Here is a 24967-nt window from a genome sequence, read left to right as displayed (position 1 = left end):
CATACATTCATAATGTTGTTTTATTTGCTATTTTTGTTTCCAAAGCAGTCGCGAAGCACAGTTTGGAAGCCGCTGATTAGAAGGTTTATTTCAAAACGTTCCAAATGTTATTTTGTGATTCTAGACAAGTGGTCTCCTGCGGAAAAAGAGTGGCTTCGGAATTACATGAAGACAAACTACAAGAATCGCAGCGTTCGAGAAGTTATAGAAGGCGAAACCACACTCACAGTTAAAAAGAACGATGTAAAATTTTATCTTCACACCAGGTGAGCAGTGAAATATAAGTACTTGCAATTTACATGTACAGTCACGGACACTGCCGGTTTGTAACGATTCCATTGAAAGTCAATGTATTCATTACATGCCAGCAGTGTCCGTGACGTATAATATAATTCTTTTTCTTTTGTGATATTGAAGAGTTCACAAGATAAAGTTTAGAAATAAAAACTAATAAATAACCACATATTATAACCCACAGGTAGAGAGTTACCTAATTTCTTTTTACTTCGTCAGTGGCGGCGATTGGGTCTCAAACCCGGGGGGCAAGGTGCCAAAACTAGGGGCGCAAAAACAATATATTTCCCTTTGTAGATAAGATTTAGCATAGTGCGTGGGCAAAAGTGGCGAAAACTGGGGGGTGGGGTGGGCAACTGCCCCCCTCGCCCCCCTAATCGCCGCCACTGCTTCATAGTTCTAAATTATAATGCTTGAATATTTTCTATTACGATAGCAAGATAATATTTACAATTTTAGAATTTATTTTCAATTATGTAATTCAAAATTTTGGTTGCCTTTATTAAAAATAAACATTCTTTGCTTTTTTTACAGGGGAATATACGAAATTTTTTTTTACGAATTATTTACCGGAGATGTAACAAACCTACTCAATTCTCCTTTCAATGCTTCTAATCCAACGAAATTTATCATCCACGGATTTCAGTCCTCAATTGTTAATGACGTTTTTCAACTACCCAAGAAAGGTAAGTTATTGGAAACAGATGTACCTAAATCTCAACATGAGTTTCAGTGTTAAAATGTTGTGTTTTGTTGTTCCAAGCACTGGCGTAGGCAGGGAGGGGGAACGATGGGGGTATAGCCACACCCGAAATTGAGAAAATCAAAATTTGTAAATGAAGCATAAAGAACTCCGGGGAAAACAAAGTAGTAAGTGATCTCCGATTACCAATCTTGTCTTTCAATAATTTTTAAAACGAAGGTTAACAATAGTAATTGCAAATTACTTTATATTGTATCCAGCCTCTACCTATGTGATATCCACTTTTACAATTCCACAGTCCCCGGGAAATGAAATCCTGCGTTTACTAGTGGTTCCAAGTCAGTGTGTGTGTGTTGGGAAAGGGCAGGGGGTTCATTCTAAATGAGAGAAAGAACATCATCACCTGCAGCACGCATCTTTGAAGAGCCGTTGCTGCCCGTACCAGTGTACAGCCTGAACAGTGCACTCTACGTTGGAAATTCAAGCACATTTGATTGAAAGCCACATATTTCAAACAACTTAACCTCCTTTCCATATTTCGCTATCTGCACTAACGTAACAACGGAGTTGTCCTGTAGTGTAATGCTTTTGAATCACCCTGTAGTATAATGATCAGGGCTATGTCCTATAAAATATGTATAACTATGTCATAAAATTTGAAAAATATATCATGAAAAATTAAAAATATGTCCGAAAAATGCAGAAATATTCCCAGTAAAGCCAAAAATATGCACAGCAGAACTTTCGAATCATTAATTATACAGGAAGTCAGCATCTTCCAGGGAAGATCAACTAGGATGGAGGGTTGGTATTAAATAGAGTCAGAATTCCTTTAACCGAAGAATGTAGTTGAGAAATAGGAAAATATCGTGAGGGTCATTGCAGTTTCATTTACACCTTTTTGATAAGTAAAGCATAATTGGCAACTTGCTACAGTTCTGGTAAATGTTGGCAATAAATACACAAACACAACTTTTTTAGGCAGATTTTGATGTTTCGCCGTATCTAAATGCTGCAATACTGAAGATCTCTTCCAATATCCTTCCCCGGTTTCACAGAACTTCCAAAACAGAATCTTGTCTGTGGAGAACACATCACTCCCAAATTCTGTAACATAGTCAGTAGCGTAACTAACACGCTCTGCGGCCCCCCCCCCCCCCCGCAACTTTCAGTTGTGTGCCCCTACTCGTTTTTTTTGTTGTTTTTTTTTTAAAAAAAGGCTCTTTCTAAAATATTAATTCGCGCCTACATTTGTACTAGGTATATACAAATATGACAATACATATTAATTTGAATCAATGTAAAAACTGGTACGGAAGGTTAAGACAATACAGAAACTAAAACGTAACAAAATTACATATGAACATACACTGTTAGTACAAAAAATACGATATTATTAAGTGCCCAATTATCAGTCCTCTGCATGTTTTGATAGAAGCAAATTCTTGTGCTAGATTGGTGAAGTCCAGTTTTGAGCGGCAGTCCACCCAATCTCGCTCTTGTCATTGTGCTTCTCAAGTAATTTTTGATCAATTTTAGCTTGGAAAACGACTTCTCAGTTGATGAAGACGTCACAGATATGGTAAAATACAGTATACAAACAGTTCATACGTCAGGAATGTTACTATCCAGAATTTTGTTTTCTATCAAGAAGACTCGCTGATGTTCGACATGTTTATTCCTTTGATTTTAGTTGGCACTACATTGCGAAAACAAACCATTTCTGTAGCTATAGTGCAAGAAACATCTTCATATTTCTCTCAGAAATGAGTAGTGTCTGTCGGTGTGTTTCGTTGGGGCTAAAAAAAGTGAAGCTTTCTTTGATTTCTTTCATACTCTGAAATCTATTTTATTTACTTGATTTACTAGAATATCTAAAGCACAGTAGAAAATCGCATTTTGTTGCCTGTCGTCTACCCTTCGGAGACGTAGTCAATGACTTGAACCATTCAGCTAATGAAGGTTTTCTTCTAATCTGGTAATTCACTTTCTATTTTTCTAGTGATTAAAATTTTTTGTTTGCAGTTGTAGGAGCACAAAAATATAATATGTTTGGTTGAAAATATATTTTGCCGAAAGGAAAACTTTTGTAAACTATCGGTCTTTCTTAATTTATCCTTCATACTGCGCCCCAAAACTCGTGCTATTTACGCCCCTGGTCATAGCCCCTCAGTCTCACCGAAACAGATTCATTTACAGGAGGCATTCTATTCACTCGCACTGTTATGTCCACAGTGATACGTGCCTCGCTCAAACGACAAGTGATCTTGAAACTCCCATACTTGATTGCCGATAGAGTAGGGGCTCCAATGTACCGAATGTTATGTTTACTTTTGACTGTTGTGAGAAGCGAAAAACGTAAAGAAATTAGAACAATTGAAACTTGTTTCCTGGCCGGTGATTCTCTTGCCCGCGTAGCAATGACGGAGAAAATTTTTCCTAAATAATGTTCGCACACTATCAATTCCCGGCGTTATATAAAAAAGGGGTGTTATTACTGTTCTGTACTAGTTGGTATAAAATTACGGCGTCTGCTTTAATTCCTTCGTCTGTAATTTCCTTATCATGTCATTGATAATATAAACTATCTGTTGCGATAAAGGTACGAAGAATAAATTATAAAATAACCGATTATTTGCCAGAAAATTACGAAATTATGCAGAAATGTGTCTTATGAGAAAATTGAAGAAATATGTTGTAAAAATGCGAAATTTGTAAAATATGTCAAGATATGCCTTATCAAGTTCGTCTATTTCGGATGATTTTCATCAGATACGTGAAAATCTCACCCCATTATTCGATCCGATGTCAAATATATGTTGTAACAAAGTTCCGAGCCCTAATAATTATATTTAAACAAATAGCGTACTTCAACGATAATGTAACTATAAATTAAACATACAACATGAGCACCATGTTATAATACTAGCAAAGAAAGTGCCATAATAAACTACTGAATATAAATTAGGACTGAGTCAATACCACGTTGAACCTATAACGACACTTGAAAATTGTGATAATTAAAAGTTATTCAAAATATTGATTGATATATGTAAGTGTTCCACTCCAATTATATGCATCAATTTACCGAGACTTTTGCTTTAAAATATTCAAAAGTTACTTCAAAATATTAAACTACATATTTTGTTATCACAAAATTAAATTCTTCACACGAAACGTGTGTAGAATAATAAAAAAACACTTCGAATTTTGTATAATTTTAAGAAAAATTTGACTCCCCGAAAGTGTCGCGGGACATTTTTTCGGATCTCGTGAAAGCACCGGATAACCCTTTGCGACCGGGGAAACACGATCGTGAGGGTAGGTATTTGAAATTTTTCCCGTTAGGAGAGATCGCTTCTCCGACTCAAACCGGAATGCAACGCCCGTGCTAGTTGTGCGCTTCATTACTCTTTTGTTTGTATGACGTTACAGCTTTGGCTGGTGAATTTGGAGGAAAGCAAAAAGCAGCAACAAGTGGATGCAATGAGTTCCAGAGGTAAGTTCCTTGTTTTTGTTGTTTGTTGTTTCCGTTTTCAAATTTAAATAGTGAATTCTTTGTCTCAAAAGTGTCAGATTTGAAATAAGATAAATAGTTTCGCTTGCTGTATTAATGTATGGTTTGTATTGTGATGTAAAAAGTAAGTCGCACAATCGTGAGGGTCAGGTCTAATTTAAGCTCGCATGCAGAATAATCTTTTGTTGTGAAGTGTTAGTTGTACTTGCTGTAGATCCTTTGCTTGAGAAGAAATGAAAATATATTTCTTGGTGGAAACGTATTTTCATTTGAAGTCACTTATTGTTGTTTTTTGTGAATACATAGTTTCCATAACAATATGTAATATTATGCATAATATATATAAATATATTATATTATTCTTTCCAGCTCTGTCCAATGATGTTGTCTTGCAGCTGCCAGAGGACTCCGACATTGATGGCCTCTCAAGTGAAGGTGAAGAAGAAGCTGCAAATCGTGAAGGAACATGGGAAGAAGCTTTGGAAGGTCCAGCCTTTGATAGATGCTGTGAGAAACAGGTGCAAATCAATACCGCGAGATTTCTCAAGCTATTCCATTGATGAACAGATGATCTCATTCACAGGTCGCTGCAAACTGAAACAGTTCGTAAAAAACAAACTACGGCCTGTAGGTTTAAAAAATTTCGTTGTCACCAGTTCATCAGGAATTGTCCTAGATTTTGAAATATATCAAGGAAAATCTACTCCAGTCGACTGCCCCGAGCTAGGACTTGGTCCATCTGTTGTGTTCCGACTTGTTTCTTCCCTTCCACAAGGTAGTTTCGTTTATTTTGACAGATATTTTGTAACACTTCCATTACTGGAAAATCTTGTGGAAATAGGAATAGAAGGGACTGAATCAATAATGGCAAACAGGATTAAAGGTGTCAGGTTACATGAAGGGAAAATGCAGAGGGGTGAATCATACGAGTATGTCAGAGGTATGACAAAATAGTAATTGTGGAATGGCAAGACAATAAGAAAGTGCTCATGGCATCAACATGTTGTGGAATTGAGCCAGTTTCGCAGGTAAAGAGATGGAGCAAAAAGAGAATAAATATATTGAAGTTACATGTCACTCCGTTGTGAAAAGGTACAATCAAAGTATGGGGGGGTGTTGATGTTTGTGATCAGCAAATAGAGTACTACAGAACATGGTTCAAAACAAAGAAGTGGACCTTGAAAGTGACATTACACTTCCTTGACTTATGCGTTGTAAATTGTTGGCAAATGTACAGGGAAGATTGTCGATTAAATAAGTTAGGAAGGAAAGACACAGATGATCTCCTTAAATTTAGGCTGCAACTATCTGAAGCCTTAATTGCAACACCGGGGAAGAGAAGAAGTCTTGAAGAATCATCAGACATGGAAGAATATGCTGTAGGTGAATGGAGCAAAATACACAAAAAGAACAGCTACATTCCATCACCGAAGCCTGTTGCTAACAAGAGATACGATGGCTATGATCATTTCCCTACTTTTGACAGCATCCCTGCGCCACGCTGTTGTCGCCTTGACAATTGCAAAAGTCATACTAAAGTAAGATGTGTAAAATGTGATTGTTATCTTTACCTCTCACGAGATAAAAATTGTTTTGTTGCCTTTCATGTCAAGTAGATGTCTTACTTTGTAATAATGAAACAAAGTATGAAGACTTGAAGTAAATTTTTGACAGGTAAATACGTGATCTGTTGTATTGAAAAGATTATAATGTAAATAATTGACACTTACTATACTGTATGTGGTATACCAAAAAATCTTACAAACTGTAATTAATGTAAATATATTATTTACCCTATAACTACAATCATTAATACAGTCACACACACACACACACACACACACACACACACACACACACACACACACACACACATACATACATACATACATACCTATACATAAGTAATTAAATTGTCTTTCTCTAATATAATCCCGGACTGTTCATTTTGAAAGTAATAATTATATGGTACATTATGGTAGTAAATAAGGCCTAACACTCACTATCGTGAGGGTACTTTCCCTAGAAAACTAGATGTGGCAAAAAAATTTCATTACTAATTTTGTGTTTAGATGCACCCAAACATCAATAAAATTCAATCTGTGACAAATTATTCATCAGAAATCTCTCTTCGGTCGGAAAGGGATAAGTATCGGCTGGTATCGTTAAATAAACTCCACCCGATACATTCCGATACTGATCGGGGCCATTTCAGTGCCCTTCTGAAAACACAAATTTGGCGCCTTTTTGTCACAACTGCTCACGACCAGCGCCCTGTTGATGAAAATTTGTACCGCCCTCTTGGCAGTCCCGGGTTCGATACCCGGCGGAGGCACATTGCGCAGTGGTTCAGATCCCACTTGAAACTGTAGGACTAGTCCCGATTAGCCTATCTGTGCATAAAGCGGACTTAAAACAGCAATTCAATTCAGTCCGGCCCTGGTACCGATACATCGGTATCGGCTGAGCCCTAATGTAAATGTAATAGCAGAATCAAAAATTCTCCAAAAAGGGCAAACAATTCCTTTGTCATCTCATGAAGAATACTCCTCTGTTTATATTAATTATTTATTTATTTATTTATTTTATTAACCAATCGACTATAACAGAGCGAATGCTCCAATTACAATAGGCATTACAATTTGCTATATACAATATAATTTACATAAATATATAATACATGATACAAACACATAGTAATTATTACACAAAACATTAGATAAATATGAATACAAAAAGTTATACAAATACAAAAGTTACACAAATACAAAAAATTACATACATATACATATTACAAATTTTGAACAGAGGAGAAAACTAAAGGACAGAAGAAACAAAACATAAACAAGTAACAAACTATAAAAGCTTGAGAGTAATAAAGAAATTATACGAATAGCACTATTTAAATAGGAAACAGGAATAATCAATACAAAGCAAAAGTTCAAATTTGAATTCGTTTATATGTATACAAAATTTAGAAAGCTATAAATTGTATTTGAGACTATAAATAAATCACTCTAGAATTAGATCTGTTTTATTTGTAAATTATATCTAATATGTTGTTTAAACTATATAGATAGTTTTTAATATTAAAAGCAAAATCCAAATCAATTCCATTCGGGACAATATTATTATGTTTACTTACATACCATCAAATAAATTTTCCCTTTTTTTCCATTTTTGTTTTTTAGAAAAAGGTACATGCTATATGTTATCTCCAGTGTTATGAGGGCACATAGGAAGTGTTGTGGAGATATCGCTCAATACATTCTCTAGTGTGAATACTGTGTGATTGATACCGCTGAAGCAGACAATAATTACGTAAAATTGATTTTTCCTTTGTAAAATTATTTTCAAGGATGTATGATATTACTGTATCGGCCAATTCAAGATAACGAGTTATTTGTCTCTCTTCATCAATTTCATCATATCATCTTAACCTCATCTTCGCGATTAGCCAAAAGTGGCAGAAAAGAGAAGTAGAATAAATCAATCAATCAAGGTGATAAAACATGGGGAAAACTTTAAGTTGCCACAGTATTTAATTCTGTATGTCAACCATTTTAAACATATTTTGGCTCGTATATTTATTTACTTTAATTTTTTTTTTCTTTTTCAGAGTACCTTAAAAAGGGCGCGTACAATGTTATTGGCGTGGATTGGTCGAACGTCGCGAAGTCCATATTTTACCCTATCGTGGTTAGCCAGTTACCAGAAGTGGGCAAATTAGTTTCCAAGTTCATAGACTTCCTGGTGTTGAAAGGAAACGTTAAGTTACCCGATGTCCACGTTATTGGGCACAGTCTCGGGGCTCAAATAAGTGGTTACGTCAGCAACTTTCTACAAGTTGGACACTTATGGAGAGTCACGGGTGAGTTGATTAAACGAGGTGTGTTCAAAAAGACTAAACTGCATCTACAAAAACTATATATTATCTTTTATATTCATAATTATTCAAATAATTTACATGAAAAATTCTTTCGAAGAATAATCATAAGCACGCGCACAACGGGTGTCGCCGTACGTGCGTTTTTCGAGGGGTCGCAGCGTCGAAACGAGGCGTCAACATGCAAAACGTCTTGAAGAAAAAGTTGTTTGTCTCTGTTCTCTGCACGTTGTAAAGGTTTGTCAGTGTTTGTCATAAAGTGTGTGGATGTGTGTCTGTGTGTGCGTGCATACATTGTAGATTATACCTAATTAGGATTTTTTAAAGGAAGAATTATGTTCCAGATTATAAAAAAACTTATGAATAAAATTTTGACTAGGACAATACAAAGTAATAATCGCTACTCAATTCAAGGAAATTCAAGTGGGGTCTCACAACCTTCACCCTCCTCCCCCTCTTTGAGTGTGCCCATGGCCTATTCGATAGTTAAAGGAATGTTATTTTGGATTAAAAAATTGAATCCAGCGTATTGACTTAGAACTATATTCCCTCCCCCCCCCAATAATTTCAAGTAAAACATTTTGAACATGAAAAAAAGCCTGCTTGGATTGGTTGGAAACTGTGTTTTCTATCAAAGGAATAGACGCCGAAGACTATTAGCTGACCTCCGTAGCAGAGTGATTAGCACTATGACGCTAGGGGTCCCGGGTTCAAATTCCGGTCTGGGCATCAGTTTCATCATATCACCATTCATCCTCATCTTCGCCATTAGCCAAAAGTGGCAGAAGTGCGAAGTAAAATGAACAAAACCAAACCTAAGAATATTAATTTTTTTCAAGTTTAGATGAGTCTAAATGAGAGAACGTGGGGGTGCTATCCCCCATTTAAAAGAATTTCATAAAGCATGTTATGAATTTTTATCTTTACCCCACCTATCTCCAAACTCGACTAATCATCCTCTCAGCTAGGAATTTCCACTTCGAGCACTGAAAACTACACACAAGCAACCCCCCCCTTCCCCCACCCACACACACACACTTTCACAGCATGTAGAGAACATGAAGAACAACATCTTTTCCTGATACCGGTTTGCTCATTGAGCTCCAGTTTTGGGAAAAGGCATTTTCTATCAATGTATACAGCCATGTTTCACAGATTCGCGGTTGCCACTGCAAGTCATATTTGCTGTAGGAAAACGAGAAAATTGTTGCTGTGCTACTTATCGATGTAAGGACTGCTCTCTTCAGTGTGAAGTGAATATCTCTGGACTAAACATCAGACGCTCTTCTTAAACGCAAAAATGAAAAATAGGATGTGCAATGTATGCTATACGTGCATGTAAGGATTGAACTCCGGGTAACACCTTGCAGTTGTGTGTCCATTATTGATTGCAATACGTTGTCCCGACAGAAAAAATAGTAAATGTCAGTGGCAACAGTGAATTTCTGTCGCTTGGCATCATTCATACAGGTCATAATGTTTTTCGAGTACCCTCAGTCTCAACAAAAGAGCAGAACGTCACTAAGAAAAGTTAAAATTTATGCCTTTCTCACATTCTTAAAGTTCTGTTGGTGTTGTACTCTCTCTCTCTCTCTCTCTCTCTCTGTGTGTGTGTGTGTGTGTGGATTAGCAATAAGTCGGTCTTCAAAATAGCATTTTCAATATGATTTTACCATAAGAATAATTTTGATAACCTATTTCCACATGGAATTTATTTCCAAAAATCAGCTCATCTAGTGTTTATTTACTGATCTGTGCTAACTATATCTGCAGAAAATAATAGTTCAATATGAGTTAATGCTATTATCAAGGAATGGATCCAGCTGGACCAGGATTTTTAACTGCCGGCGCTGACTATAAGCTTGATCCATCAGATGCAGGATTTGTTGATATCATCCATACTAATCCTGGAGTGTATGGGATATACTACTCAGTTGGTGACATAGATTTCTATCCTAACGGAGGGACACCTCAGCCTGGTTGCGAAACTGATCTGTCAGGTAATAATTCATAGAGCAATCAGCCATATGTCTTATTGAAGAAAGTTTATACTACCTCTTATTAATGATGGTCTAGTTGTGGTTAATATTACTGATATTTTGTTCTTTCTAAACCAATTTTATCAGAGATTATCAGTTGAATCTACTTAGAGGACATCGATTTTCAACACTTGTAACGACCGCCATGTTAGGCAGATTTAAGTTGTATATTGGCATTTATCTTATTCGTATACTTTCAAGTTAAGAACTTGGATTAAATTATTTATACTTAATTGTTTTTATAATTCATATATATATTTACGTTTTATCTTACGTTATAATATTATTCGCGTATTTTTGCAACATTCAGAATGTATAGGCTAATAATTATCCCAAATAATATATGCAACGTTTTCATTGTTTTTCAAGCACAAGTTAAATACATTTCTTCTTAATATCGATTTTTGTTCAACAATGTACAAGATTGAAGTAATTTATCTTCGTTATAAACTAAATCTTTATTTAATCATTTTTATGTGCAAGAGCAAATATGATTTATTGATAAAATCAGTTTAGTTATTTCTATATAGTTTAACATTGTAATATTATAGCAAAGTATTTCTCCCTCGTTTTCAATAAAATATCGTATTCCTATTGGCTGTTTATGTTAGGAGTGGGGGAACCTCGCTTCGTGTTCTTGGTGATGTAAAAACTTCCACGTTGGCATTTTTAATTGTTGCCAACCTGAACTTTAGCTTACTATCGCTAATTAACATTGATGTGTTATATAAATTATCAGTTTTTCTTGTGTTATTTTATGTTATGAGTTTGTATTGTAAGTTAGAACAATCTTTTATGCTGCGCCTCGCGCTTGAGGTAGGCAGTTGAGGTCTTGCTATTAACTGTGAAGGCGGTGCGCGGACTCTCGTGTTAAATAAATTGCTTATCACTGCCTGCGAGCGTGCATGACCCAACAAATTATAACTTTTAACTTGTGCGAATCAGTATGTACGCGCGCGATTCGTGATTAAAGATTTTGGACATTTTAATTATAAAGTATTTGGAATTTTATTTACTGTCACGTGTCGCAATTCGGTGGTTTCCTTCCTGGAGGAAGGGTGGATTGTCTCAATCCCGATCCCTGGGTGAGAACTGGTGCTCCCAACTGACCAGCCGGAGCAAGGAGCGGTGTGTTGCCAATTCGGATCTCCATACCCTGGAGTTACGAGTGGAGGCACGTTGCATTGTTTTGTGGTGCCGCAACTAAGGGGCGCGAAGAAAGAAGACTTCCCCCTTCCCAGTGAAGTGTTGCCCAGTGCTCCCTTAGTGTTTTGTCCACCCAATCCATTGCCATTTCCAGAAGATGGATCGTGGTGATCGTCGGATACTTAGAAGCAAAGTTCGCACCGAACTCTCCGAGACATCGGCAGCGTGCTGCAGCCAGCCGTGGAGCGACGCTTCAGGTTACCAATGTTTGGAGTGTCGGCTTCTTTATCACCCGGAGTGCTGTCCAATGACAGAGACTGTTGTGGATGGAGGTGATCAGGAGTTTCGATGCCAGAAATGCTTCGAAGTGCGACTTCAGCCAAATCCGACGGCTACTGTTTCGTCTCCAGCAACAGTGATTCCTGAGTGGGTCAATGTTTTGGTGGCCTCCCTAGAGGAAAAGGAACGTGAGCGACATGAACAGCTGATCTCAGCGTTCTCAGAGAAAGGCCGAAAGCGCGAGGAGAGATTGAAGACCGAAAAGGAGGAGGAGAAGAGACGCCATGAACAGCTTACGGGCCAGTTATCCGAAGTGTTGCAGCAACTTAGTTCCATTCCTGCACGGATTCAGTTAACTAAAGAGAGGATAACTCAGGTGGAGTCGGCACAACAAGAACTCGATTGTAAACAGACTGTTTTAGAGACTGAAGTTGTTGCTGTACAGGAAGAAGTGACGGGACTCAGTGGTCGACTGTCAAGTGATATTTTGGGACTTCGAACACATGTGCAGAGTACGGTGACCGAAACACGCTCAACTTTAATGGACTCAATAAAAGAACTTGGAGAACGAGTGACAAACTTATCGCTACGTGCAGACACGGCTTTCCATGATACAGGTTTAGCTTCACGAGAACTTCCAGTGACAAACGAGCGTGACTTAACCCGTAAGTCAGTACCCGGTGCCCAAACAGCTGATAGACTTTGCAATATGGGTAACGATAGACAGTTATCTTCTCGTGTCCAGGTACCCATTTCTCATCCAAACGAACAAGCAAGAAACGATCAGCGGCGTGGAATGAGATACGAAGGTCCTTCCGACAAAGATCGTGTTTTTCGAGTTCCCCGTATTACAGACATCAACCAGCTGCCGAAGTTTGATGGAAACATCGAAGCCCATTCTGCCGAGAAATACCTCCGCGAGTTGAACCTAAGTTTCGATCTGATACAAGTGCCAGATGAGTGTCGATTGGACTTGTTATCGAGAATTTTTATTGGCACTGCAGAGCACTGGCTCTCGGCTAATTGTGACCAGTTTCTTGACTATGAGGATTTTTGTGATCAGTTTAAGGCACAGTTTGCTTCTATTGAGGCCAAGCAAAGGCAACTGGCAGCCTTGCGAAGACGGCGGTACTCGCGGCAGACCAATGCGAGCATGGAAAGTTATGCCTGGAGCATATACGCGGGTTTTAAAAATCTATCGGACACACTGCGAGAACCGGAAGTTGTTACGCTAATTATCGAACAATTGCCCTTCCGTGTACGTCATCTGTGCCTTGCGAATGCACCCAGAAACATTCGTGATCTCACTGCTTTCCTGAAAAGCTACGAGTCGTGCGAAGAACCCATTGGCTTCAGACAGTATGATAACGCAGGTGGTGAGCGACGACGTGATGAAGATGCTAATTCTCGTCGTCCGCAGAATACCAGGTCGCCGCAGGTGCGCACGATTAGGCAGAACGTGTGGCCTAATCGACAGGTTCAGAGACAATATCGCCCGTATCCGGAACCTCGTCGCCTAGATCAGCAAAACCGTCCAGTGCAAACAGATGAGCGCTCAGACAGGACCAGACGCTGGACTTCTCCGAGAAGAGGAAACTATTACCGCCGTAACTATGGAAACCGGTCAAGATCTGATTCACCGCAGCGCAGACCAATGGTTAACGCAGAGACCAATACTGAAGACCTGCAATTAACACCTGAGCAGCAAGAGGCCATAAATGATACAAGGCGCTACTATTGGTCATAGTGGCCAGGAAAACGCTCGTCTTGCCTAATTAATTCGTTCCGAGTTGGGCAAGGACTGTGCAAGGAGCGAGCCGCCTCAGAAAAACCACCTGATGTCAGTACCACAATAGACCTGTCAAATAGTGAAGAAACGCTTATAAAAGAACTATATGTAAGACTGTAAGACACCAAAAGTAACACCACTTTAGCTGGACTGTTTGTTTCATTCCTAGTGGACACAGGAAATTTTGATGGGTATAAAATCAACATCTATGTTGTGAAGAATCTCCCCGCTGACATGTTTTTGGAGTTTCCTTTCGATGTGGTTACTAGAGGAACACTTCAACTATGTGATGCATGCTCCGTCACCGAAAATATTATATGTGATACGAGTGCAAAAAGGATAGTATAAATGTGAGCATCGTATCTGTGAAGATAAGTAGACGGCAAATGCACAAACCTGAAGTGTAAATTATATGAGAGTCCAAATGTATTTTAATTACTATTGGCTTATGAAGTCGAATTTCCCGAAAGGTGAGAAAGATTTAGCGGAGTGGAGAGTGAAGTAAATTTAATGAAACAGGTGCCTGTGTTTCAAAACCTTTTATCGATGCTAATCACCACACGCAACGCGCATGAGAAAGTTTTAGCTAAGTGGGAAAACAGCTGTTTTATAAATCGAACTGAATGTTATTGTACATGTTTTGTATAATTCCATATTTTTAAGATCAGCCGTGGCTCGCTTTATACAAAAATCATATGGTTATTGAACGATTCTATTTATGAAAATATCGGTGTTGCTCCTTCGAAACATTTTATTCTATCCTCCTTGTCCAACAACGACTCAAGAAACCTCGGAATTTCAATGACATTTTATTCAACAAACATTCTCTTTTTCATGTTCAACAATGATGAACAGCCTAGTCAGTGGCGCAGGAACGTTTTTCATTTGGGGGGGTACAAAATTCAGCCTCCCATATATATATATATATATATATATATATATATATATATATATATATATGTCCAATCAAGTGTCGCAATAATAATAATTAGGATAATTATATTTAATTAAATTAATATATTAATTAATTAAATATGTACATTAATTAATATTGTATTATTATTACATGAATAGGTAAAAGATAGTAAAATAATAGAAATATAACAGAAAGTATTCATTATCTAGCGTACGTGTAGTTAAGATCGCCAAGATTTGCACAAAAACAACTGCCCTGGAGAGGAATTTAATGTCAGATAGAAAAAGAATTGAATATTTATTGAATAACAAAAAAGGAGTTAGATCCAATTAACGAAAAGTAAAGTTCCTGATTAATATTTTATGGATATTATCATTAGTAGTGTGCATAAATCTTTGGAAACCTTCAAAGCCGTATGAGCCAAATTCCTTGCCTTCCAATAAGTTCAGCGGATAAAACCATCGAGTATACAGGGTGCAGCAGAAATAACTTCCGGATTTCATTCGTGAATAACAAAGCAACGATAGATGTTATGCAAAATTTTATTTCACAGTTGGAAAGAACAAGGATTACCATTTTGTTTCCCATATGTACCGAGACAACTCCATGAATGCCCCTACTTTTTTGAGGAAGACGGCACGCAGTTAATGTAACGTCTGACCGTTATGTGTGGATGTTACGCAACTTCCTGCAGCCGCAATCGAATGAACGTGGCAAATTGGCTGTGAGGTTCCAACAGGATGGTGCCACAGCACGCGTATCGATGAACGTGCTACGTGAAATGTTTCCAGGGCGTCTGATCTCACTTTTAAGTCACCTTCCATGGCCAACTCGTTCCCCCGAGCTCGCACCCTGCGACTTCTTTCTGTGGGAGTACCTGCAGGCTAAAGTTTACCAAGGAAGGCCGAGGACAGCCAATGATCTGAAAGATGGTATCAGACAGGAAAGAGCGGCAATACCGACCAGACATGACTAGGAGGGTAATGCAGAACTTCAGGGCGAGATTATAGAAATGCGTACACCGTGCACATCGGCATTTGGACGATATCATTTTAAAACAAAGTCAACTATGTCACCCAAAATGGTGACTTGTGGCAATTTTGTAAAAAATAATTGGAACATTTTGATCTTTGCAAATGTGCAATAAAATGGTGAACCTTGTTCTTTCCAACTGTGCAATAAAGTTTTGCATAAGATCTATCGTTGCTTTGTTATTCACAAATGAAATCCGGGAGATATTTCTGCCGCACCCTAACTTTTAATTGTTACGCTGTTCAAGCATGGTATTGGCATTGATGAAAATTGAGTATAACAAATTCTAAACAATTATATTTTAATAAATTACTTTTACTACTTGGTAAATCTTTTGGGGAGAAGGGGTCCGGACCCCCTGGACCCCCACAAAAACGGTCCTTGATACCTAGGTGTAATTTGAAGCCATGAGAAATATTCTCTTTTAGAACAGCACACACGAATGTCCTGTTATTTAATGCAAAATATGCATAAATATTTTTCATTGTTTTTGTTAGAATTTAAGTTAAAAAAAAACAACAGATTTTAAAATCAGATAACAATTCTGAAACATATAAGGCTAAGCTCTGGACCTCATTCTGGGCTTATTTGGATTTCACGGAACAGAAAATCAGGAGTGAGGGGAATCTTGAGCCACCCCAACCAGGAATAATCATCTCCCACCCACTGGATATAGAAACTACAGTATATAGAGTTCCACTTCAGTTCCGTTCTTTCTAATTTTAAAAGTCCCATAGCTACGCATAAAAATATCTTTAAATAATTTATGGCAGGTGTGTACCATATCCAATGCCTTTTAGAAGCCATGTATTTGGTATTTTCTCAGACATCTATAGGGTGTTGTATTAAAAAAGAAAAAAATGAGTTCAGATGGTTCCCAATCAACTCGTAAGAAGTCTAACTTTGAAATATTTGTGAAAAATATGACAAATCATTTATTTGTAATATAATTAGCTGTACCTAATGACGCTCTTCAAGTACTGAAAGTAATATCATTCGGTTCATTTACAAAACCGAAGTAGCAAGGAAAGCCATACCCTCAAAAGTTTATTCTTTCTTTTCAATTTTTGGTGGACAATGTGAAGAGCCGGCCAAGGTTTATTTTCGTATGTAGTGGTATTAAATGCAGATACATGCGTGTGTTTTAGGATGACATGTCAATTTCTCGTTTATGTGAAAATGTAAACTTTAATGTAAGCAGAAGCATGTGCGCGTCACAGTTAAAGATTTTCGCATCTACAAAGAAAATCCAAAACACATTCCCACCTCGCCGTACTCCGTGGCGGAGGGGTTAGCATAGCGCGCTATGACGCCTGAGGTCCCAGGTTCGAATCCTGGCCTGCCCATGGGTGTTATTTTTGAGTGTCCATCAATTTCATCTTCATCTTCGCGATTAGACAAAAGTGGCAGAAATGCGAAGTAAAATAAACCAAATCAATCAATCAAATATTCCCATCTTACTCGCAGAGACCTTGTAAATCCAATCCAAAATCTACCAATAGAACCTGCAGTGAGTCTCATTTATCTCGTACATTCATCTGACTAATGTAATTTTCTTACAATTTGACTTTAGAGTTTAACATAAAATGGCGTTGTGTTTTGTGTTGCATTCCATATCACAATTAGATTTTAAGCAATTTATGTCCAATTATAAATATACCTAATACAAAGGTAAAAAATAGTCCCCCCCTGATAAAATCGCAAATTGCACCCTGTTTAAATGTCTAGGAAAGATTTCATTTCACCTAGGAATGGTGAAAGTGTTCCGTTTCGGAAAATTCCATTATAAATATTCAAAAGAAAATGGGGTCAGTCATATACTCTTCTGATGAAGATTTGTATCTTATCTTCGAATCGACGCGACCACTGCTTTAGAAATGTGTACCCCCCCTTACGCAAAGCAGCAATCGTCTGCAGCGTAATTGTCTGAGAGTCAATCTGATTCCATCGTTCCACACACATTTTAAACAATTTTCGTCTCGTTAAAGAGGTTTCCAAGAACTTAGGTCAATGAACTAACTACTAGCAAGCACAATGTAGTATAATAAGTTTACAATTAAATGTTTTGAATTTCTGTGGTAAGGACTATAATGCTTAAAATTTATAAACAATAATACATTTTTTATTGAGCGAATTGATAATAGGTAATTTTAACAGTAGCACCTTCCGTCTGCTGTCAAATTACCAAAGGGGGGTACAGGGGGTACAACTCGATTTACGGATTTAGGGGGGTACAGTACCCCCCTTCAAAAATTTGCGGGGGTACAATGTACCCCTGTACCCCCCCGTTCCTGCGCCACTGAGCCTAGTTCATTGTGTTCTTTAACGTACTACGATAACAACTAAGAAAAGGGAAAAAGCTCTCTCTTTTCAACGCGAGACTATAAGACTTTTTCTTGTAAGAAAAGCATTGTTCATATAGAGTTTCAGCGTTGTAACAATCAGTTCTTTTATTTTGTGTCTTGTTTATTTTTCACTGAAGGAAGCAAATTAAAGAGTTATGTAACAACAATGGCGCAAAATGTATAACGCGATAAAAGTGCCATTGTTGACGAAACAATAAACACTGATTATTGATAAGCTCAAACAAGCAAAGTTATAAGTAGGTCAAAAGAAGATTGTGCTCTTTATAAAAACTAGGTCAAATAACAATGACAAAAAAAAGGAACATAAATTTTGGATGAAAGAATTGTCAGACCTGTAAAATGTTTTTCTGCAGCAAGCTTATATTTACGAAGGTATATCTTACATTATCCAGGTTGATTGTTCATGTACATGCATATGAATTGAAATTTATTGTAACTTTCGACGATTATATGTAACCTAAAAGTCTATCTCAGTTATATGTCATAAATTATTGTGTTTGGAAGAAAACTTGAATCTGTTATCAAGTAGTTCTTTCAGCGTAATGTGAGTGTATAATTTTATAATTGTTTTAATCGAATATTATTTGTGTTATGCGATAGTAAGCATCTATTTAAAAAAAAAATACTTCGATATACTCAGCCATTTTTTTTTATGCCGACAAGGGGGGAAATTGTAACGACCGCCATGTTAGGCAGATTTAAGTTGTATATTGGCATTTATCTTATTCGTATACTTTCAAGTTAAGAACTTGGATTAAATTATTTATACTTAATTGTTTTTATAATTCATATATATATTTACGTTTTATCTTACGTTATAATATTATTCGCGTATTTTTGCAACATTCAGAATGTATAGGCTAATAATTATCCCAAATAATATATGCAACGTTTTCATTGTTTTTCAAGCACAAGTTAAATACATTTCTTCTTAATATCGATTTTTGTTCAACAATGTACAAGATTGAAGTAATTTATCTTCGTTATAAACTAAATCTTTATTTAATCATTTTTATGTGCAAGAGCAAATATGATTTATTGATAAAATCAGTTTAGTTATTTCTATATAGTTTAACATTGTAATATTATAGCAAAGTATTTCTCCCTCGTTTTCAATAAAATATCGTATTCCTATTGGCTGTTTATGTTAGGAGTGGGGGAACCTCGCTTCGTGTTCTTGGTGATGTAAAAACTTCCACGTTGGCATTTTTAATTGTTGCTAACCTGAACTTTAGCTTACTATCGCTAATTAACATTGATGTGTTATATAAATTATCAGTTTTTCTTGTGTTATTTTATGTTATGAGTTTGTATTGTAAGTTAGAACAATCTGTTATGCTGCGCCTCGCGCTTGAGGTAGGCAGTTGAGGTCTTGCTATTAACTGTGAAGGCGGTGCGCGGACTCTCGTGTTAAATAAATTGCTTATCACTGCCTGCGAGCGTGCATGACCCAACAAATTATAACTTTTAACTTGTGCGAATCAGTATGTACGCGCGCGATTCGTGATTAAAGATTTTGGACATTTTAATTATAAAGTATTTGGAATTTTATTTACTGTCACATGTCGCAATTCGGTGGTTTCCTTCCTGGAGGAAGGGTGGATCGTCTTAATCCCGATCCCTGGGTGAGAACTGGTGCTCCCAACTGACCAGCCGGAGCAAGGAGCGGTGTGTTGCCAATTCGGATCTCCATACCCTGGAGTTACGAGTGGTGGCACGTTTCATTGTTTTGTTCTGGGTGCATTCGCCAGGCAAGTTGGGCGTCACAAAACAATGCAACGTGCCACCACTCGTAACTCCAGGGTATGGAGATCCGAATTGGCAACACACCGCTCCTTGCTAAATATATATATGAATTATAAAAACAATTAAGTATAAATAATTTAATCCAAGTTCTTATCTTGAAAGTATACGAATAAGATAAATGCCAATATACAACTTAAATCTGCCTAACATGGCGGTCGTTACACACTTCTCTTGGGTTAGACTGAATGCTAATTTTATTTTGCTTCCATTGTGAAAATGCTGCTGTTTCCTTACTTACTCTCCCATTTAGAGGGTTATCCATACTAAAGTTCTAACACTATCCATAACCACAAAGGGTTAATCTTAATCTGGATAAAGGAAAACTCTTGCACATGGTGTGAGTCTTTGAAGCTGTACTTGTCGCATTTTGGGCAGCACTTTAAGTGAAATTTGTTAGCTGGGAATGCTTTATTGAGCCTTGAGACTAGCTGGGAAATATTTCTGTGGTTTAACATCCTTGCAATGAGACAGATGCTGAGATGCTTTACATAATTCTTCCCAGCTTGGAAGATATCACCCCCCTGCACCCCTCACTTCAAGCATTGATTTAGGTAAGAGTGTTGAAGTTGAGGCCTTCTGAAATGCCTTCAATACAAATAAATATTACTATTATTATAATTTGTTGACTTGCAAATTCTTATAGTACAAACTGCACGTTGAAGTGTGCTGACTGTAGGCACCTGTTAATGTGTAGAGCTAGAGGAAGAACATTAGCTTTGAGGCCAAATGACACAAGCCACTGTTCACCATAATATCAGAGTATGGTTATACAGTATGAAAATGTGAATCAATATGTAGCCATGATACATAAGGTGGGGGTTGCCTGACACTTTTTTGTGTTTGGGAATTCCCACAAAATGAATCTTGGGTGTTTTTTAAAATTTATTTTCAAAGTGCAGTTTAATGTAAGTTTAAAATTGTGTACTAAATTAAGTGTGTAATCTGATACAATTACTACTACAATAACACATGACAACAAGAGCTTAGCGTTCAGTGAATATTTTAGAACAGTTGGTACATCACATTTTTCAAATGATGTGATACGCAAGGTAGTACCAAGAAATTGCTAAGAGTATATGCGGAGACATCGAAAATGCTCAAAATCTAAAGTATGAGTTTAGTGCTAGGATGAAATGAATTGAATTAAGTCCACTTTATGCACAGATAGCCTAATCGTCACAGAACCTACAGTTTTCGAAGTGTCGTCCGAACCACTGTGCAATGTGCCTTCACCGGGTATTGAACACGGGACCCCTTGATTACAAGGCGACGGCGTTGGATGAAATGATTATGAAGGTATATACTATGGTATGTACTCTGTGTTACTAAATGATATCAATTTTAAATTATCTCTTGTTGTGGTGCTATATTTTTAATTCGTGTCACTTTTACAAAATGTTCAGGTGGACACACCCACAGTGTTAACACTTTTCTGTAAAGCATAATAATTGTATTTAATACGCTACATAATAAAGTATTGTAAATTTTCCAACAGAATAAAGAGAAAAGTAAGGAAAAATATGCACTTCAAACTTAGTTGGAGAATAATAAGCTTTCGTAGGAGCATGTGCCTTTAAGATAAAATCGATTACTGCGTATTCCTTATGAGGTCCGGAAGTTACTGTTGCAAATACAAAGAGTAAACGGAAGGAATAACAACAGTCGCGAATATCAAGCACAGAGATATGAATTCTACTCTCACACGAGGTGTAGAGATTTCTACAGCTATGGCTCTGTCCATACACACTACCAGGACTAATTTAAGTTAAATACTCGGAAGTAGTTACCGACTAATTCTATCAGGTTTAAAATTTCATTTCTTTGTTGTAGGAGTGTGCAGCCATAGCAGAGCTTATGAGTACTTTGCGGAGTCAATAACTTCAGAAATTGGCTTTGTTTCCAGAAGGTGCAAGAACTGGATAAGCTTCGTATATAACACGTGTTTCGATGTAAAAACTCTAATGGGGGAGTTTGTAAATCCGAGGTAGGCCTGAAAGTATTTTGTTAATTGGTTCCTATCAATTGTTTCACCACAATTTTTTGTGGACGAAGTTGCTATAGAATCGATTCTTTTTATTTTATGTCCACTTTATTCCCAGATAGTTCATTTGGGACTGGACCTGCAGTTTAAAGTGGGTTCCGAGGCACTCAACAAGTGTATCTATTGAGAATCATACCTCTTCATTACAATGCGAGAATATAAGCACTTACACTCTAGCGTGCGTGCAGTATTTTTTTCCTGAGGAGAGCGGGATACACAATAAAATCTTTCGTAATTACCATTTTTAATCATCGTCTTAAATGTTGTTCAAAAACAAAAATTGTAATCGGAAGTTATTTTAAGGGGGCTTTCACCACTTTGATTATCGCGAGTTCTTTACTACTTTCATTTGAAAATTTTCTTTTTCTCAAAATTTTGTAGGTGGCTGTAGCCCCATCAGCTCTTGCTGCGCACGCCAGCCACTACAGCATCAGGGTGGTCCTCAGATTGGTTCACTAGTGATATTATGTAACAAATAACATTTATTGTAAACAGATAATAATAATATATTATTATTATTATTAGGCATTCCTTGCGGGAAAATTCTCACTTGCTATGCAAATATCTGGCACAACTGTTTTCCCTTACTGTTTTTCAGATTTCACTTTTAAGATTTCACATATTTACTTTTAGGATTTGTTATAAAATTTTAGTCACGAATTTTAGGTTGTGTGACCTCTAACACAAAAAATCTGATTATTAAAATGTGGAAAACACATGGAAATTTCTTCTTTGGTTGAATACGAAAACATGAAGTTTTGTCTTTATTTAAAATGTTACCTGCTATTTTTGTGTTATTCTAGTTTTTTCAGTTATTCTCCCAAAATACTAATTACAGTAACAGAAATTTATTTTATTGAACTATATAGAAAAGGGATCCTTGTTAATGTGAACATTAATATGCTAAACCAATTTGCTCACACATATTTACTTCATAAAGCGACTATACACACTGGCGTACACAGGGGTGAAGCTAAAGCTTTCCCGAAATTTTGAGAAAATCAAAGTAAAGCACTCCGGAAAACCAAAAGTGGTAATTACAAACCCACCTTAATATGACCCAGATTTCCAGATTTGTCTTTGAACAACTTTTAAAACTAAGATTAAAAATGGTAATTACGAAATATTTTATACTGTTTAAATAACGCTTATCCACTAGATAGTTATGTAATATCTACAATTCCAGCAAGAAAAACAACCTGCGTACGCTAGTGACTGTACATCATCGCATGAATAAAGTGTGTGCTCTATAAACTATATAGAAAGAGGAATAGACTGTTCTTGAATCAAAATAGCAAAGATCAAAGAAGCTCCGAATAAAATAATTCTAAAATAAAATTGTGTGCATCTCACATTTTCTATATTTCTGCGAGAAAACTGTATTTTTATTTGTCTAGGATGGAGAAGAAAACAAGTAATATATTGCATGACATAAATTTAAGTGATTTTTGTTCATATACTACATGCTATTGCTATTTTTTGTGTTCAACTACATGAAGCCTCTATTACATTTTCCTTACAGTGCAAGGGGAGACTTCTATTTGCAAACTAGGGACCACTCTCCATATGCTCTAGGTTATCAATAAGCAACGCCATTGTGATTATAAATGGAAGAATAAATTCTTGAACTAAATTATGAATGACTGAATTTCTTTCTTAACAACCTTCCTCTTGGTCTCTGTTGCCTGACAAGTTACTTCCAATATTGCTAGGGTGTCCCATACTGTTGAATTTTGGTTGGAAAATCGAACATTCGTTTAAGAGAGGAACCTTAATTGCCAAAAGACAATCCATTCTATCCTTCTGCCAAATTGTGAATTCCATGGAGATATCAATATTTGGACTGCGAAGTGAAGAACTCCTAGACTCCTGCCTCAACATATTCTCGAAGCACGTGCCAAGGTAGATGTGTGTATTTTACTGGAAAACTGATGGTCTAGAACTCATGGTCAAGGGAGTAGGGGAAACTGGCCTAAAATGACCAGGTAAAATGACATAGTGCGTGTTTCTCGGATGTGGAGGTTTACAGGCGAAGGCAATCCAGTCCTTCGGATGCACAATGTAAAAAAACTGGAACCTGTGAAATGGCTAACGTGTACGACGAATGTGCTGTTGTTGGCAAGTGATTTTGTGAAAAAGTAGGTGGTGAAGTTTTCGCTTGCAAGTAACGGGAAATGTATTTGCACATCTTAAACTGTACACTATCGGATTAACAATAGGAATTTCTGTGCATAGTGTTCAATGGCTTAAATGATAATGTACTGTCGCGTGGAATGTTCTATTGGCGTCTGAGAAAAACACTTCATAATTTCTTTTCATGTTGTCGGGTAAAACGACACATTACTGTTCAGTCTAAAATTACAGTATGTCATTTTACCCTAATAGAGAAAATGAGGAAACATTTATCTTATACTTAGCGTCGTCGCCTTGAAATCAAGGGTCCCGGATTCGATACCCGGTGGAGGCACATAGTGGTTCGAATCCCACTTTGAACTGTAGGTACAGTCCAGATTAGCTTTTCTGTGCATGGACTTAAAACAACAATTCAATCAAAATTACACAGTATGTCATTTTACCATCACTTAGTATGTCATTTTAGACGTACTATATTACAGTACTTGAAAAATTGCATCTTGCACTTCAAACTATTATTACTAGTTGTTTTTTGAGCATATATCATTCTAATTATTTTTATATTGTAGCTAAAGAATGTAAGAATGGGTTACAATAAAATCAGCTCTTGAACTGGGTTGAATTTGTTGACCAATGTCGTGTTCTTTTGAACCGAAGTTTGAGAATTAAAGTTGGTGGTGATGCTCCAAGCATATGGAACCAATTCAAAGTGCATTGGATCGCCTTATAATTTTAACAAGCATGCAATACAATAGCTTTGTGGTTCTCCATGCTAAGGTTTCGGAAAAACCACGTGGCAATTCGTTTGATGAACCAATTATTCATCAGGTTCTCCAGCAGCAGATGACAGGCTTAAACATCCTCTGGGCCTGAGCAGGGATGGTTTACACTGAGCCACTCAATAGATCCTGTTTACTTTGCTCATAACTTTTCAAAGTCTGGAGGACTTCAAAATATCAATAGTGTAGGTCTTCCAGAGAAAGGCTTATCTTTCATGCTGATCTTTATTTTCTAAAACAG

At 36.9% G+C, this 24967-nt stretch overlaps 1 protein-coding gene across 2 annotated transcripts in view; it reads left to right on the top strand.

Moving 5' to 3' along the window:
- LOC145991041 (phospholipase A1-like) overlaps nt 1-23419 on the top strand; it is a 32917-nt gene extending 9498 nt beyond the window's left edge. Inside the window, exons 4-9 of one of the 2 annotated variants that reach the window (XM_083126735.1) lie at nt 125-266; nt 829-980; nt 8134-8385; nt 10212-10400; nt 21604-21757; nt 23337-23419. In XM_083126735.1, coding sequence (XP_082982861.1) covers nt 125-266; nt 829-980; nt 8134-8385; nt 10212-10400; nt 21604-21757; nt 23337-23400 — 953 coding nt within the window. In that variant the 3' untranslated portion in view covers nt 23401-23419. The remainder of the gene's footprint in view (nt 1-124; nt 267-828; nt 981-8133; nt 8386-10211; nt 10401-21603; nt 21758-23336) is intronic. The other variant, XM_083126736.1, reaches the window with a different exon arrangement.
- Nucleotides 23420-24967: the final 1548 nt, after the last annotated feature.

The sequence above is a fragment of the Lepisma saccharinum genome, chromosome 8 (genome assembly GCF_977018435.1).
Source record: "Lepisma saccharinum chromosome 8, izLepSacc3.1, whole genome shotgun sequence".
NCBI classification, from domain to species: domain Eukaryota; kingdom Metazoa; phylum Arthropoda; class Insecta; order Zygentoma; family Lepismatidae; genus Lepisma; species Lepisma saccharinum.
The sequence above is the reverse complement of the archived record's forward strand: the minus strand, read 5'-3'. Positions and strand labels throughout refer to the sequence as shown.